We start from the raw sequence: 16,729 nt of genomic DNA on the forward strand, positions 1-16,729 counted from the left end.
TTTATGGTAAATTGTAGCTATAAATTTGTGATCTTGGAGGATGACAGCAGTGTCCAGGAAGGAAATTGTTAGTTATACTTAATTCTGAATTCCAGGAAAGATTGTCTGCTCCGTTATATGCTGCAGGTTAGTTAGATATTCTATATTCTCGACTAAGAAAATATATAATAAATTATAAATACCATATTGTTGGCTTCATCATATTGTCGAAGACACAGATGTCAATTTTGAACATTATAATAGGCTAATATGGCTGCCGAAGTGAACAATCTCCGCACCGTCCAATTTCCACATGAGGAAGTGAGCCCCCTTCAAACACCATAACCCACAAGCCAACACGACAATGATTACACGACTTATATTAAAATATAAACTAGTTTTATGATATAAAACAAAACAGAAACGATGAGGCATAACTCAAATATCAATTTATTATTGGTTTTCACTCAGAAAACCTATTTCTATCACTATTTAAGAAAAACAACTTGTGTTGATAAAATTAATTTTGTATGTTTTGTATTTCCAGGTGACGGAAACCCGACGAACTTTTAAAGACAGATGAAAATCATAGAAAGTCTTTATTAATATAAAAACTAGGACATAAATAACTTCATATTATTTACTAATACTAAATAAATTGAAAACCAAATTAACTAAAATAACCAATAAAAATGGGAAGCAATAATGCTCATATCGACCAGGGATAAAGTCGCGACTCAGTTATTATCTGGCTTCCTGGAATGTGATTAAATGTGTATTGTATATAAACAATTAGAGAATAATTTTTTGGTAATGAGTAAATTGTGTGGAAACTTCAATTAAATATCTCGCTCATATATGAATTGTGTAATAAAGCCGGACACAATTCACGTCAGTAAATTATGTTGTCAACTTTTAACCCACATGGTTAATGTTTTAGTGATAGAAACCTACCATTGGCCTCTGACTGCTGTTGTTTTACTTGACCAACGTAGTGTGAAGAGTGAACCATAAAGCCCAATATGTCCTCCACAATGTCAGTAGATTTTAACAGACTGCGGTATGGACTGGCTGTGACTAAGGCAGGACGAGACGCGCTAGCAAGTGTGTTTATGTGGTCGTACCGGGGCACCTTCCCAGTAGGGACTTACCTCACTCAGGACTTGGGGTACACCAATGCTCAGTACAGGCGTGTCTTCGATGATCACCAGAGGGATAAACTCGAAGCTTCCTCTGACGCGGCAACTTTTGACATCACCCTGTTGTATAAACTCCTGCAACGTGTGTGTGGTCTGGCTGAGATGAATGACCCCACGTGGACCACTCCAGGGCCTCAGGGACCATCACTTGAACACCTCATTTACAGCCTGAAGCAACACCGAAACACGTTGGCCCATAATAACGTGAGAATAACGGAGCAAGACCTGAAGAAAAAACTAAGGGATCTCACTGACTTAATGACAAATATGTTGATTAAGGCTGGCAACAAGTGGAGGACAGACCGCCAGGATGTGGACCAGGCGAGCAGAGTTGCCACAGAGTATATTGATGGACTACGAGCAAAGATCAGAGAGCCGCTGGATCCCCCAGAGGTGGACTATTTAGCTCAGCTCCACCAAGATATTAAGGTGTTCAGAAGACACATCACAGAAGAGGTTAAGCAGATGAGCAAGCAGGAGCTAACTGACGGATATAAACTGCTGTACCAGATTGTTCCCGCACCCTGGCTCCTCCTCAACATTAACCACAACCCAAGTCTTGCTTTTACACGACTACGACTCCTTGAAGATCCTGTCATAAGGGCAAGATCCTCCCACGCGGCCAAGGGTCAGGATAGCACAAGACCCTCCCACGCTGCCAAGGGGCAAGATATAAACTATGAAGACATCTTGAGTATGAGACGAGAGAACGGAAGAGTCCCTGAGTGTGTCCTCCTGACGGGGGAAGGTGGTATGGGCAAGACAACTTTACTCAAGCTCATCCTCGAGAAGTGGGTAGAGGACCCTGCTGCCATACATCACCTGGGCACTGTGGATCTCGTTTTCTATGTACAGTGCAGGGACACACATCTTAATACCTTCGATGATCTCCTTCGTCAGTTGCTGCCTCAAACAGTTCGTGATTCTGACGCTGACTTCCAGCTGTTTATGGAGATAATCTTGAGCTTAAATATATTAGTCCTGATTGACGGCTACGACGAGGTCAACGACCATTCAGGAAGGCTGGTGAAGGAGCTGTTGCACCTGCCTGGCAAGGATGTGAGGTTGGTGATAACCACACGGCCGGGGTGGGACCAACAACTGTCACAGCTCGTCCCACACACCAGACCTCGCTGCAACATCCTCGTCTTGGGCATCACTCCAGAACGTCGTGTGGAGTTCGCCGAGAGAACCATCAAGGTGTTGGTTGAGGAAGAGAACCAACGGAGTATCATCACAGGGAGGTTTACCCAGCGGCTAGAGCAGATGAGTGAGTTCCTGGGTGAGTACCTCAACACTCCACTCACCTTGACCTTGTTGGCGCTGCTGTGTGTCGAGGCTCCAGAAGAATTTAACAACCTCACCACAAACACTCAAGTCTACGAGAAGATTCATGACTTCATAACCAACAAACTGGTGTCCAGACTCACAGACAAACACGTGACCGACCCCAAAGGAAAATGTGACGAAAACGTGAAAAAGTTTTTGAGGTTCTTAGAAGAGATTAGTTTACGAGGGATCCAAAGGCAGGAGTACGATCTTTGGCCGGAAACGGAAGCGGAGATTAGGGAGAAGTGTGACACTCTGGGGCTGCCGCAGGAGGAGGTCTTGTCCAACTATTTCACAAGAACTAGCTACCGTCGGGGCCTCGATGTGGTGTGGGTGTTTGGCTATTTTCACGCCAGGTACCAGGAGTATTGTGCCAGCAGGAGGCTGGTCGATCTCATGTTGAGGGCTGAGCAAGACCGAGGTGATCCAGCATCACACGGTGTGTCAGGGGAAAGCTCTAGAATCATTGACCTTTTGGTGGATGTTGTGGTGTGGGTGTTTGGCTATTTTCACGCCAGGTACCAGGAGTATTGTGCCAGCAGGGAGCAGGTCGCTCTCTTGTCGAGAGCTGAGCAAGAACTAGGTGATCCAGCATCACACCGTGTGTCAGGGGAAAGCTCTAGAATCATTGATCTCTTGGTGGATGTTGTATGTAAGAAAAAACGCTTCTTGGGAAATCACCTGAGAGGGTCAACGTTTGATATTAGCGAAGTGCAACAAGAGTTTAAGGAGCGCTCCAGATGGCAGAACATTTTACTCAGCACTACCGGGGTGCTGTGTGCCCGGGGAGTAGAGCACAGGTTCATTACTCACATAATTCACCTGTGCAAGATGGTTACACCTGAGACTGACGAGCTGTTGAAGCATGTAGCAGAGTCCCGCGGAAGTGAGCATGTCATACAAGCCGTGTGTGAGAAGCTGCGAACAGACCACAGGTGGAGAATATGGAGTGTTGACTCGTGTGTTGTCCTGCCGCTTGTTCTTAAGAAGGTGACGCCTGAGAAAATTTTACTGAACATAGACCATAGATCACCTCCAAACCAGTGCCTGTCTAAACTGTCTGTGCTGGCAGAAATGGAGGTAACCATATCCTTAGGTCTTGGCTATAGTTTATACAGCAAAGACGGAAATATTGATAAATCAAAACAATGTTTGGAGAGATTGACAGCCCCTGGCAGCAAGTGTACCTTAGAGGGGTTTGATGGTTACTTGTCTGAGGCAGCCATACCCCTCCTGCCTCCCACCCTCAAGACCCTCCGCCTGTGCCTCACACTACAGCAACTGCCCGTCCAACTGCCCATCCTCTTCCGTCACCTGCCTCATATTCCTCAACTGCATGATCTTGGTAAACATTAATGTTTTCCACCATAATTTTATGGGTCTTTTTAATAGCAAAACCGAGTAATGGGCTTCGTTCATCAAGTTTAATATAGTAATTCAGACTTACATTGTTTACAAATATAGTCACCTTATGGGCGACAAACACCTTGTATTGTTAACACAAATATTGTCACCGTAAGAGGGTCAAACACCTTATATTGTTTACAAAAATGTAGTCACCTTATGGGGTGACAAACACCTTATGTTGTTTACAAATATAGTCACCTTATGGACGACAAACACCTTATGTTGTTTACAAATATAGTCACTTTATCAATGACAAGCCCCTTATATTGTTTACAAATATAGTCACTTTAACGTTGACAAACCCTCTACATTGTTTACAAATATAGTCAATTTAAGAGAGAAAACCACCTACATTGAAGACAAATATAGTTACTTAAAGTGAGAAAAAACCCTACATTGCTTACAAATATAGTTCCCGAAAGGGCGATAAACCTCTTCATTGTTAACAAATATAGTCACCTTGAGAGCAACCCCCCCCCCCAACATTGTTACCAAATAATGTCACATTAGGGTGATAAACCCCATAGATTGTGGACAAATCTAGTCACCTTAATAGTAACAAACCTACAACATTGTTTACGAATATAGTCACCTTAAGGGTGACAAACCCTCTATATTGTTTACAAAAATAATCACCTTAAGGGTGACGAACCTTCCACTTTCATTTCAAATATAGTCTTATTAAGGACGACTACTCCATGAATAATAAATTTTCGAAACATTCCGCTGCTGTATATATTCTTGTGCATAAATAATTTCAGAAAGTATTTAGCGACGCCATACTTTTGGTTCAGATGACTTACCACTTTGACTTTGACTCGTGTTACAGATCTCCCCCTTCACTGTGACCTAATTCCTGTTCAGAATGACCTTTCACTGTGACCTAATTCCTGTTCAAGATTACCTTTCACTGTGACCTAATTCCTGTTCAGGATGACCTTTCACTGTGACCTAATTCCTGTTCAAGATTACCTTTCACTGTGATCAAATTCCTGTTCAAGATGACCTTTCACTGTGACCTAATTCCTGTTCAAGATGACCTTTCACTGTGACCTTATTCCTGTTCAGGATGACCTTTCACTGTGACCTAATTCCTGTTCAAGATGACCTTTCACTGTGACCAAATTCCTGTTCAAGATGACCTTTCACTGTGACCTAATTCCTGTTCAAGATGACCTTTCACTGTGACCTAATTCTTGTTCAAGATGACCTTTCACTGTGACCTAATTCCTGTTCAAGATGACCTTTTACTGTGACCTAATTCCTGTTTAAGATGACCTTTCACTGTGACCTAATTCCTGTTCAAGATGACCTTTCACTGTGACCTAATTCCTGTTCAAGATAACTTTTTACTGTGACCTAATTCCTGTTTAAGAAGACCTTTCACTGTGACCTAATTCCTGTTCAAGATGACCTTTCACTGTGACCTAATTCCTGTTCAAGATGACCTTTTGCTGTGACCTTGATCCTTGGTTCATTAGACTTTCCGTAACTTTCATCCATAATTCAGGTGACCCATCTATCACTTTGACCTTGATCCTTAGTCCTGATGATCTTGACTGTGACCTTCACCATTGATAAAGATGACACTGACTGCGACCTTGACCACTGATACAGATGACCTTGACTGTGATCTTGACTTGATACAGATGACCTTGACTGCGACCTTGACCATTAATACAGATGAGCGTGACTGTGATCTTGACCATCGATATAGATGACCTCGACTGTGACCTTGACCATTGATACAGATGACCTTGAGAATTGATACAGATAACCTTGACCATTGATACAGATGACCTTGACTCTTGATCCAGAAGTATTCACGATGTAATAAAAGATGACATATGACCTGATATGTACACAATATATTGGTCTTGAGACATCTTAGTGATATGAAATAATCCCAACGTTACACACACAAAAGCTTAAGTATTAAGCGTCAGCATAAGCTGTTGCTTGATAAACTCTAACACACCACTTTGTATTCTCGGGTTTTCTTCTCCTTCTTCACAAGATTCGTAATGCTTTCTCTACTTCCCTGCAAGATTCACAGTGCTTCTCTACTTTTATGTATGATTCATTGTACTTCTTATCCTTCTTTACCAAGATCCACAGTGCTTCTTCTACTTATCTGCAAGATTCACGTTGTTCTCTCTACTTCCCCCTCAAGATTTACGGTGGTTAATGATGGATAGTGGTGAATAATGGTTAAAGTAGTGATTAAGTATCACTACAGTAATTGTATATCAGTAGTGGTGACAGTGCCTGATAGACCTGCCATTTTAGGTCATCAGAGGCGGGTGTGCCAGCAGCAGCCACCAAAAAAGTGTAGATTGAGGTCCAGTAGGTACCACTATGTTCATGTGCTTTATACACCAAAATGAGTATGGATATATGTATATGTATATAATATGTATACAATATATATATATATATATATATATATATATATATATATATATATATATATATATATATATATATATATATATATATATGCGAACAAGCCTGAATGGTCCCCAGGGCAATATGCAACTGAAAACTCACACCCCAGAAGTGACTCGAACCCATACTCCCAGGAGCAACGCAACTGGTATGTACAAGACGCCTTAATCCACTTGACCATCACGACCGGACATAATGAGGTGATAGCCGAGGCTATTTGAACCACCCCACCGGCGGCACTCGGATAGTAATCTTGGGCATAGCATTTTACCAAATCACCTCATTCTTTGGGGCACACGTGAGGAACACAAATGCGAACAAGCCTGAATGGTCCCCAGGACAATATGCAACTGAAAACTCACACCCCAGAAGTGACTCGAACCCATACTCCCAGGAGCAACGCAACTGGTATGTACAAGACGCCTTAATCCACTTGACCATCACGACCGGACATAATGAGGTGATAGCCGAGGCTATTTGAACCACCCCACCGCCGGCACTCGGATAGTAATCTTGGGCATAGCATTTTACCAAATCACCTCATTCTTTGGGGCACACGTGAGGAACACAAATGCGAACAAGCCTGAATGGTCCCCAGGACAATATGCAACTGAAAACTCACACCCCAGAAGTGACTCGAACCCATACTCCCAGGAGCAATGCAACTGGTATGTACAAGACGCCTTAATCCACTTGACCATCACGACCGGACATAATGAGGTGATAGCCGAGGCTATTTGAACCACCCCACCGCCGGCACTCGGATAGTAATCTTGGGCATAGCATTTTACCAAATCACCTCATTCTTTGGGGCACATGTGAGGAACACAAATGCGAACAAGCCTGAATGGTCCCCAGGACAATATGCAACTGAAAACTCACACCCCAGAAGTGACTCGAACCCATACTCCCAGGAGCAACGCAACTGGTATGTACAAGACGCCTTAATCCACTTGACCATCACGACCGGACATAATGAGGTGATAGCCGAGGCTATTTGAACCACCCCACCGCCGGCACTTGGGCATAGTATGTATGGTATGTACAAGGCGTCTTGTACATACCAGTTGCGTTGCTCCTGGGAGTATGGGTTCGAGTCACTTCTGGGGTGTGAGTTTTCAGTTATATATATATATATATATATGCAATTGACGATCACAAAACACTGATCATTTTATGCGGAAAATCCACAGAGAAATATGAAATGAGGTGAACGTTTCGGCTCTGTTAAAGCCTTTGTCAACACCAGACTGACTAAGGAGAAGGGAGAAGGGGGAGGATATATAGGCCGACACCTGACCAACCCATCCCTAGGGTTGGTCAGGTGTAATTAACCAAAAACAGGTATAGCTTAGCTTAGAATGGTCAAAGAGGATTAAGCGGTCAGAGAATAAGGATGAAAGATTAAAGAAAAGCCTCATGAACACACAATATATGAATATACAATTATAATGAGACATTGTAAGCCTCTCTATCAGAGTTGTTTCTTAAACTGTTGTGCAATATTATAACTTAAAAATGGATCAAGTTTGTACATTCCAGTACTAACATTAAGAAGATTTGGACACTGACTGATTAGAGCAGACTCAATCAAATTACGTTCCACGAAATCCCCACAATTGGTAATGCTTTTTGCCCCATTCCAGTCCATGTAATTTTATCTACATACGAGTTTATGCGATCACAATATTAACTGGAATGGGGCAAAAAGCATTACCAATTGTGGGGATTTCGTGGAACGTAATTTGATTGAGTCTGCTCTAATCAGTCAGTGTCCAAATCTTCTTAATGTTAGTACTGGAATGTACAAACTTGATCCATTTTTAAGTTATAATATTGCACAACAGTTTAAGAAACAACTCTGATAGAGAGGCTTACAATGTCTCATTATAATTGTATATTCATATATTGTGTGTTCATGAGGCTTTTCTTTAATCTTTCATCCTTATTCTCTGACCGCTTAATCCTCTTTGACCATTCTAAGCTAAGCTATACCTGTTTTTGGTTAATTACACCTGACCACCCCTAGGGATGGGTTGGTCAGGTGTCGGCCTATATATCCTCCCCCTTCTCCCTTCTCCTTAGTCAGTCTGGTGTTGACAAAGGCTTTAACAGAGCCGAAACGTTCACCTCATTTCATATTTATCTGTGGATTTTCCGCATATATATATATATATATATATATATATATATATATATATATATATATATATATATATATATAAAATTTGTGAGGGTACCACCTCTGGTGCCAATGTGGGGACCCATAGCCTCGGAGAAGAAAATAAAAAGTATTCAGAGGAGACCTTGTGGTTTCTCGTGTGGTTACCTTGTGGTGCGGTCTCTCGTGCGGTCACCTTGTGGTGACCGTGTGGTTATATATATATATATATATATATATATATATATATATATATATATATATATATATATATATATATATATATATATATATATATATGTCGTACCTAGTAGCCAGAACGCACTTCTCGGCCTACTATGCAAGGCCCGATTTGCCTAATAAGCCAAGTTTTCCTGAATTAATATATTTTCTCTAAAAAAAAAGTTAAAATTAACGTAGATATATGACCGAACCTAACCAACCCTACCTAACCTAACCTAACCTATCTTTATAGGTTAGGTTAGGTTAGGTAGCCGAAAAAGTTAGGTTAGGTTAGGTTAGGTAGGTTAGGTTGCCGAAAAACAATTAATTCATGAAAACTTGGCTTATTTGGCAAATCGGGCCTTGCATAGTAGGCTGAGAAGGGCGTTCTGGCTACTAGGTACGACATATATATATATTGTGACAATAATCTCCTTCAAGAGATTGAGCCTGCTCTTCCCTCCAAAGTTCGTCGATACATACATCCCTATACAACTAATATGGAAGAAATGTCCAACAACGACAACAACACCAAGTTTTGCCAGAAGCGCAAAACGTATGCAGCAAGGAACACCTGCTCCACCTCGAACCACCAAACTACCTGTCTTGTCGCCTGCTCCTCGCTGATTGGCTGCAGGTCCAGCTGCTACTGCACTCCACCCACCATACTACTTGATGTCTGGGGCCGCCACGACCTCAGTCCTCAGAATATCCCGTGCTTTCGACAAGTTAACACGTCTCGTTGGTAGACTAAGCCCCAGGCTTACGTGTACTAAGAGAGGTGGCAGCTTAAAGCCAATATTCCTGCACCTATTTACTTTGTTTGCCATACACTTGTTATTTGCTCACTTGTCTTAACGTAACTTTTCATTTTGCCATTTGATTATTCTTATTATTTTGATTGATTTTATTATACGAATTTGTATGTCCATTTTATTCATGTTTTGCTTTCTTTAACGTAATTAAAATTTCATTGTTAAAATTTACTTGTGTTTTGTGTGTCTTCTCCTTACCTTACCACAGACGAAGTTCCAGAATTTCTATTTTTTTTTCTATATGTGACGAGGCCATACCCCTAGCTTTTGAACAGCCGAACACCAACGCGTTACCGTCACAATATATATATATGTATATATATATATAGAGAGAGAGAGTGAGTGGGAGAGGGAGAGAGGGGGAGAGTGTGGGGAGGGGTGAGAGAGAGAGAGAGAGAGAGAGAAGAGAGTGTGTGCAAGGGGGATGCGGGGGACTGGGGGGTGGGGGCGGAGATGGTGGCCAGGTGTGTGTGTAAGTGTAGTCAGTGGTAGGGGGGAGTGGGGGGTGGTGGGAGAGTGAGATGGGGGTTAAGAGGAGGTGGGTGAGGTATTGTCTTCAGACTTCGCTGGGATTAGCGGCTTATCTGGGTTCCCAGTGAGCTCACATTTGCTGTCCCTGTTACGTGACTACCACTTACGATTGTATTATTGAATAGAATGCATTACCTTCTACGATATGATATGACATATAAACCTTGCACACTGTTGGAGACTTATGAGAGACATTTACCAGCCAACCCCCCACAAGCACTCTAGGCGAATACACGTCGTTTCGTCATTAATCCTGTGAGGTCTTCAGGTCTCCACTTGCGTCCCGGCTGATGCGCCTGATGATGCCTCAAGTAGTCAAACTTCACTAGCTATGTTCTCTAAATTCACTAAGATATTTCACCACGAGATGTAGTCAATGTGTTGCATTACCATGCCACTGTTCGATTTACACTGTCCCGATTCTCACTGCACACTGCACCCGCTCCCTTGACCCTTATTATTCCCTCAGGTGTGTGTGTGTGTGTGTGTGTACTCACCTAGTTGTGTTTGCGGGGGTTGAGCTCTGGCTCTTTGGTCCCGCCTCTCAACCGTCAATCAACAGGTGTACCGATTACCTATTGGGTTTAGCCGATTACCTAGCCTATTGGGTTCTATCATATCTACACTTAAAACTGTGTATGGAGTCAGCCTCCACCACATCACTTCCTAATGCATTCCATTTGTCAACCACTCTGATACTAAAAAAGTTCTTTCTAATATCTCTGTGGCTCATTTGGGCACTCAGTTTCCACCCGTGTTCCCATGTGCGTGTGCCCCTTGTGTTAATTAGCCTGTCTTTATCTACCCTATCAATTCCCTTCAGAATCTTGAATGTGGTGATCATGTCCCCCCTAACTCTTCTGTCTTCAAGCAAAGTGAGGTTTAATTCCTGTAGTCTCTCCTCGTAGCTAATACCTCTCAGCTCGGGTACTAGTCTGGTGGCAAACCGTTGAACCTTTTCCAGTTTAGTCTTATCCTTGACTAGATATGGACTCCATGCTGGGGCTGCATACTCCAGGATTGGCCTGACATATGTGGTATACAAAGTTCTGAATGATTCTTTACACAAGTTTCTGAATGCCGTTCGTATGTTGGCCAGCCTGGCATATGCCGCTGATGTTATCCGCTTGATATGTGCTGCAGGAGACAGGTCTGGCGTGATATCAACCCCCAAGTCTTTTTCCTTCTCTGACTCATGAAAAATTTCCTCTCCCAGATGATACCTTGTATCTGGCCTCCTGCTCCCTACACCTATCTTCATTACATTACATTTGGTGGGGTTAAACTCTAACAACCATTTGTTCGACCATTCCTTCAGCTTGTCTAGGTCTTCTTGAAGCCTCAAACAGTCCTCTTCTGCTTTAATCCTTCTCATAATTTTAGCATCGTCCGCAAACATTGAGAGAAATGAATCGATACCCTCTGGGAGATCATTTACATATATCAGAATTAAGATAGGACCGAGTACAGAGCCCTGTGGGACTCCACTGGTGACTTCACGCCAATCGGAGGTCTCACCCCTCACCGTAACTCTCTGCTTCCTATTGCTTAGGTACTCCCTTATCCACTGGAGCACCTTACCAGCTACACCTCCCTGTCTCTCCTGCTTATGTACCAGCCTCTTATGCGGTACTGTGTCAAAGGCTTTCCGACAATCCAAGAAAATGCAGTCCGCCCAGCCCTCTCTTTCTTGCTTAATCTTTGTCACCTGGTCGTAGAATTCTATTAAGCCAGTCAGGCAAGATTTACCCTCCCTGAACCCATGTTGGCGATTTGTCACGAAATCCCTTCTCTCCAGATGTGCTACCAGGTTTTTCTCACGATTTTTTCCATCACCTTGCATGGTATACAAGTCAAGGACACTGGCCTGTAGTTCAGTGCCTCTTGCCTGTCGCCCTTTTTGTATATTGGGACCACATTCGCCGTCTTCCATATTTCTGGTAGGTCTCCTGTCTCCAGTGACCTACTACTCACTATGGAGAGTGGCAAGCAAAGTGCCTCTGCACACTCTTTCAGTACCCATGGCGAGATCCCGTCTGGACCAACAGCCTTTCTAACATCCAGATCCAGCAGGTGTGTCTTGACCTCCTCTCTCTTAATTTCGAACTCTTCCAAGGCCGCCTGGTTTACTTCCCTTTCTCCTAGCACAGTGACCTCACCTTGTTCTGTTGTGAAGACCTCCTGGAACCTCTTGTTGAGTTCATCACACACCTCTTTGTCATTCTCTGTATACCTGTCCTCGCCTGTTCTAAGTTTCACTACCTGTTCTTTCACTGTTGTTTTCCTTCTGATGTGACTGTGGAGTAGCTTTGTTTCGGTCTTGGCTTTGTTTGCTATATCATTTTCTTTTCTTCTCTTTTGTTAAGTGTGTATATTTATCTAACTTTATTTGAAAATGTCATTACACAAAAAAGTTACAATATTGATTACATGCAGGGTACAAGGCTGCTTGTCACAAGTTGAACAGCTCCTCCAGCTCCTCAGATGGCGGGCAGGAACCATGGATGCAGTGAGCATTTCCTCTCTGGATTGCCACACTAAGGCGCTGAAAAAGAAAACTGGCAGCTCTAGGGTCTCTAGTTGTTTCGATTAGCTTAGACCCCAACTCCTTCAAAAAGCTAGCAGCACTTTTAGCCAAGGCACCAAGTGTCTCTGAGGCAATGGGGACAAAATTGTAGTGGTGCTCAAGGTCTCTGTATTTACGTGACTTGGCCGCTTCCCGGTGATTGGCAGCTCCTCCTGCTTGTGTAGCACTGAAGTCAACATAGGTATTGGCTAAAGTTGAAACACAAGTGTAGTCCCACACCAACTGTCTACCATTCTTCCAGGGGTTCACCGTAATTCCGTCTGGGCGACCAACAGGCTCATCAGAGTTGCGGACATTAGGTAACGGGGCTCTCTCTCTGCTGGACAACCGGCTGTGATAAGGCTTCTCTTAATAATGTCATTAACCTCGCCGTGTCTTGCATGCCATCCTCCCGTCCTTTGGCAAAGAAGGCCATGCCGTCCATATCTGTCGGCCTCTGCCTCGCCGCAAATACACCTGTATTCGGTGTGGATTGGGGCAGCTAGGCGGAGAGCCATGTCAATTCGGAGGGCCTGCGGTGTGAGACGGGTGCCGGTTGCTGACATTGGGGTTGCTAATAGGAAATCACCTGCATGGGGAGCTGCTACAGCTCTAAGTCGGGCAGTGTCATGTGGTGTTGTCGCAGCTTCTAGCAAAGTTGCAGCTTCTTGGTCGGCAATGGGGCGATCCCAGCTGGATTGCTTATGGGCTTCAGAAGGCGGTGGTTGGGGTGCTGGTCCTGCGAGAGAGACCCATTTGGTTGTGCAGTCTGTGAAGCTGGGATCATGCACCCCTGCCTGTTGAACTAGGTGCTCAGGTAGGATTTCCTTCACCCAGTTGTCAGACCCCACTGAAGAGGACAGGAACGCTGGTACAGCAATTTGTGTTGCTGTACGCACGCCAAGGCCCCCGAGTCTGACAGGAAGGGAGGCCTGTTTCCACTGTGAGTCGCTGAGGGAAAGATTGAGAGCTTTTTCTAGTGTTGATTTCAGCAAGCTGTCATACTCTTCTAATTTAATATTGTTGAAAGATGGCGAACATCTTAGAAAGTAGGTCAGCCTGGGGAGGGACAAGCATCTGGTGATGAGGTAAAGTGCATCATGAGCATCGATGTCTTCAATCCTCTCGTTCATCCTCTTCAGGTCAGTGATCTTACCGAGGACCCCGTCGATGGCATTCCTTCCAAGAGGAGCACCTAGGAGTGTGCTGTCCTCAGGGTTGGTTGTATGAATGTCAGTCAAAACAACCTTTATTTGCTCTATTATGTGCTGGTTGGTGGAGGTTATTTCGCACTTGGAAGGGTTCAGGGTGAGGCCTAGGCTTGCTCCTTGCTCCTGGATTATTCTTATGTCGTCCAAGAGTGAGGCTGGGGAGCCGGCTAGAGTACCATCATCCAAAAACCAAATGTTGAGCTCACTGGACAGGTTATCGGTGACTTCCTTGATAACTAGGCAGAACAGAAAAGGAGCAAGGGGGTCACCTTGTTGGACACCTTCTTGTGATTCAAGTTCATGTTCCCCAAAAAGCAGAGTTAGATTCTTGCTGTAGCATGAGTTTACAAACGGGTAGAGGGAAGGAAAAAGGCGTTGAACTGCACTGAGTACTGCATCCCTTCTAACCAGATTGAAAGCATTTTTGAAGTCCAGCTTTATCAGGGCTTTTTCATTCGTAATGTTGGCAATGTAGGCTCTAGCTGCATGAGCCGCTGCCTCACACCCTTGGGGAATGCCAAACCCAAGTTGTTTTGGCTTCAGCATGTCGGCTGCTGCCTGACTAACTGCTCTAGCAGCAGCCTTAGCGACGAGACGCCGGAGTGAATTGCCCACAGCTATCGGTCTGATTCCTCCATCTTTTTTCCTCAGGGCACAGAGGGTAGCGCCAAAAAAGAGAGGCCGTATGATCTCTGGTATGTTGCCAGCTAGACATGTGTTGGCGAATCTAGTTAGTTCCACCAGGAGGCCCTGTGCAATGTCTCCCAGTGCAGGGTTGAGCATTTGTTTGATGTGGTTGGGTCGTAGTCCTGTGAACCCACCTGCTGATCCTGGTGGGAAGGATAAAGCTGCTTTGTGCACCATGGATTCGAGCACACACAGGGGTTCTGCTCTGGTGACACCGACTAGGGGGACACTGTCGTCACGAGGAGCTCTGGGTGGGTGTTTTTCCCTCAGGGCTTGTGCTGTATGGGCATCCCTACTGGCAACTTAATCTTCACTGGTGATGACTCTGATCGCCCCTATTGTATATATATATATATATATATATATATATATATATATATATATATATATATATATATATATATATATATATATATATATATATATATATATATATATATATATATATATATATATATATATATATATATATAATATGTATAATGTTCCTAATGAAGTGCTGTTGATTATGCATTGTTAATCGCCGGGAAAGAGATGTTGTTGTCTTGCCTATATACTGAGTTTTTTTGGGCTTACAGTCCCCAAGTGGACATTTGAAGGCATAGACGACGTTGGTCTCTTTTAAGGCATTCTGCTTTGTGCCTGGAGAGTTTTTCATGAGAAGGTTGGCTTTTTTATGGTTTTATAGTAAATGGTCAATTGTATCTTCTGATTTTTCTCTGTAGGGATAATGTTCCTATTAACAATATTTTTCAGGACCCTTTCCTCCGTTTTATGAGCTGTGGAAAAGAACTTCCTGTAAAATAGTCTAATAGGGGGGTACAGGTGATGTGTTAATTGACTCTTCAGAGGTTGCATGGCATTTCACCTTCCTTTTTATGATGTCTTCAACGAAACCATTGGAGAAGCCGTTGTTGACTAGGACCTGCCTTACCCTACAGAGTTCGTCATCGACTTGCTTCCATCCTGAGCTGTGGCTGAGAGCACGGTCGACGTAAGCGTTGACAACACTTCTCTTGTACCTGTCTGGGCAGTCACTGTTAGCATTGAGGCAAATTCCTATTTTTGTTTCCTTAGTGTAGACTGCAGTGTGGAAACCTCCGCTCCTTTCCATGACTGTTACATCTAAACATGACTGTTTTACATCTAAAGAGGGCAGCTTCCCATCCTTCTCCATCTCGTAAGTGAAACTCAACACAGAATTCTGCTCGAATGCCTCCTTCAGCTCCCGCAGACGTCTGACATCAGGTACCTGGGTAAAAATGTCGTCAACATATCTGCAGTATATGGCAGGCTTCAATTTCATGCCAACTAAGACCTTCTGCTCGATGGTACCCATGTAGAAGTTCGCAAACAGGACACCTAGGGAAGAACCCATGGCGACCCCATCTGCTTGCATATACAAGTGCCCATCAGGGCTCAAGAAGGGTGCCTGTTTAGTACAAGTTTGGAGTAGTTTCCTTAGAATGTTTTCTGGTATGACAAGAGGAGTACAGGCCGGTTCATGATACACTCTGTCCGCTATCATCCCGATTGTTTCATCCACAGGTACGTTGGTAAACAGTGATTCTACGTCCAACGAGGCTCTTATCCCTGTGGCCCGTGTTCCCCGTAGTATGTCAACAAATTCCTTTGGAGACTTCAGGCTGAAAGCTCAAGGTACATAAGGAGTCAGCAAGCCGTTGAGTCGCTTCGCCAGTCTGTACGTGGGTGTGGGTATCTGGCTGATGATTGGCCGAAGTGGGTTTCCAGGCTTGTGTGTCTTGACATTTCCATACACATACCCAGGTGTGTATTCCCTAATAATCTTTGGCATGTGGAGTCCGGATTTCTTGGCGTTCACTGTTTCGATCAATCTGTTTACCATTGTTTTCAAATCTGCTGTAGTGTCCTTCGTCACCCTTTGGTAATTGATAAATTGTTATTATTTATATAAAGTGACCTTGGTGGAGGGATGTCTGAGGGTAGGGGGGTGAGGAAGAAGGAACCCACTCCATTGAGAGTGAAAGTGATGGAGCAGACAAGACCACCAGGAGTTGGGGGGTAGGGGGCACCACCCTACTGGCTGGAACCTGTTTTCTACACCTGGAGGTTACTGGGCGCAACTGGCTCAGCCGTATATCATATTATGTACTTATTACCACTCTCTTTTGGTGTATAAAGCACATAAACAT

At 43.8% G+C, this 16,729-nt stretch overlaps 1 protein-coding gene across 1 annotated transcript in view; it reads left to right on the forward strand.

Annotated features, from left to right (window-relative positions):
• Positions 1 to 405: 405 nt before the first annotated feature.
• Positions 406 to 16,729, forward strand: part of LOC138350637 (uncharacterized) — a 67,368-nt gene continuing 51,044 nt past the window's right edge. Inside the window, exon 1 of the mRNA XM_069301688.1 lies at positions 406 to 3,852. Coding sequence (XP_069157789.1) covers positions 1,002 to 3,852 — 2,851 coding nt within the window. The 5' untranslated portion in view covers positions 406 to 1,001. The remainder of the gene's footprint in view (positions 3,853 to 16,729) is intronic.

This window comes from Procambarus clarkii, chromosome 46 (assembly GCF_040958095.1).
Source record: "Procambarus clarkii isolate CNS0578487 chromosome 46, FALCON_Pclarkii_2.0, whole genome shotgun sequence".
Taxonomy (NCBI): domain Eukaryota; kingdom Metazoa; phylum Arthropoda; class Malacostraca; order Decapoda; family Cambaridae; genus Procambarus; species Procambarus clarkii.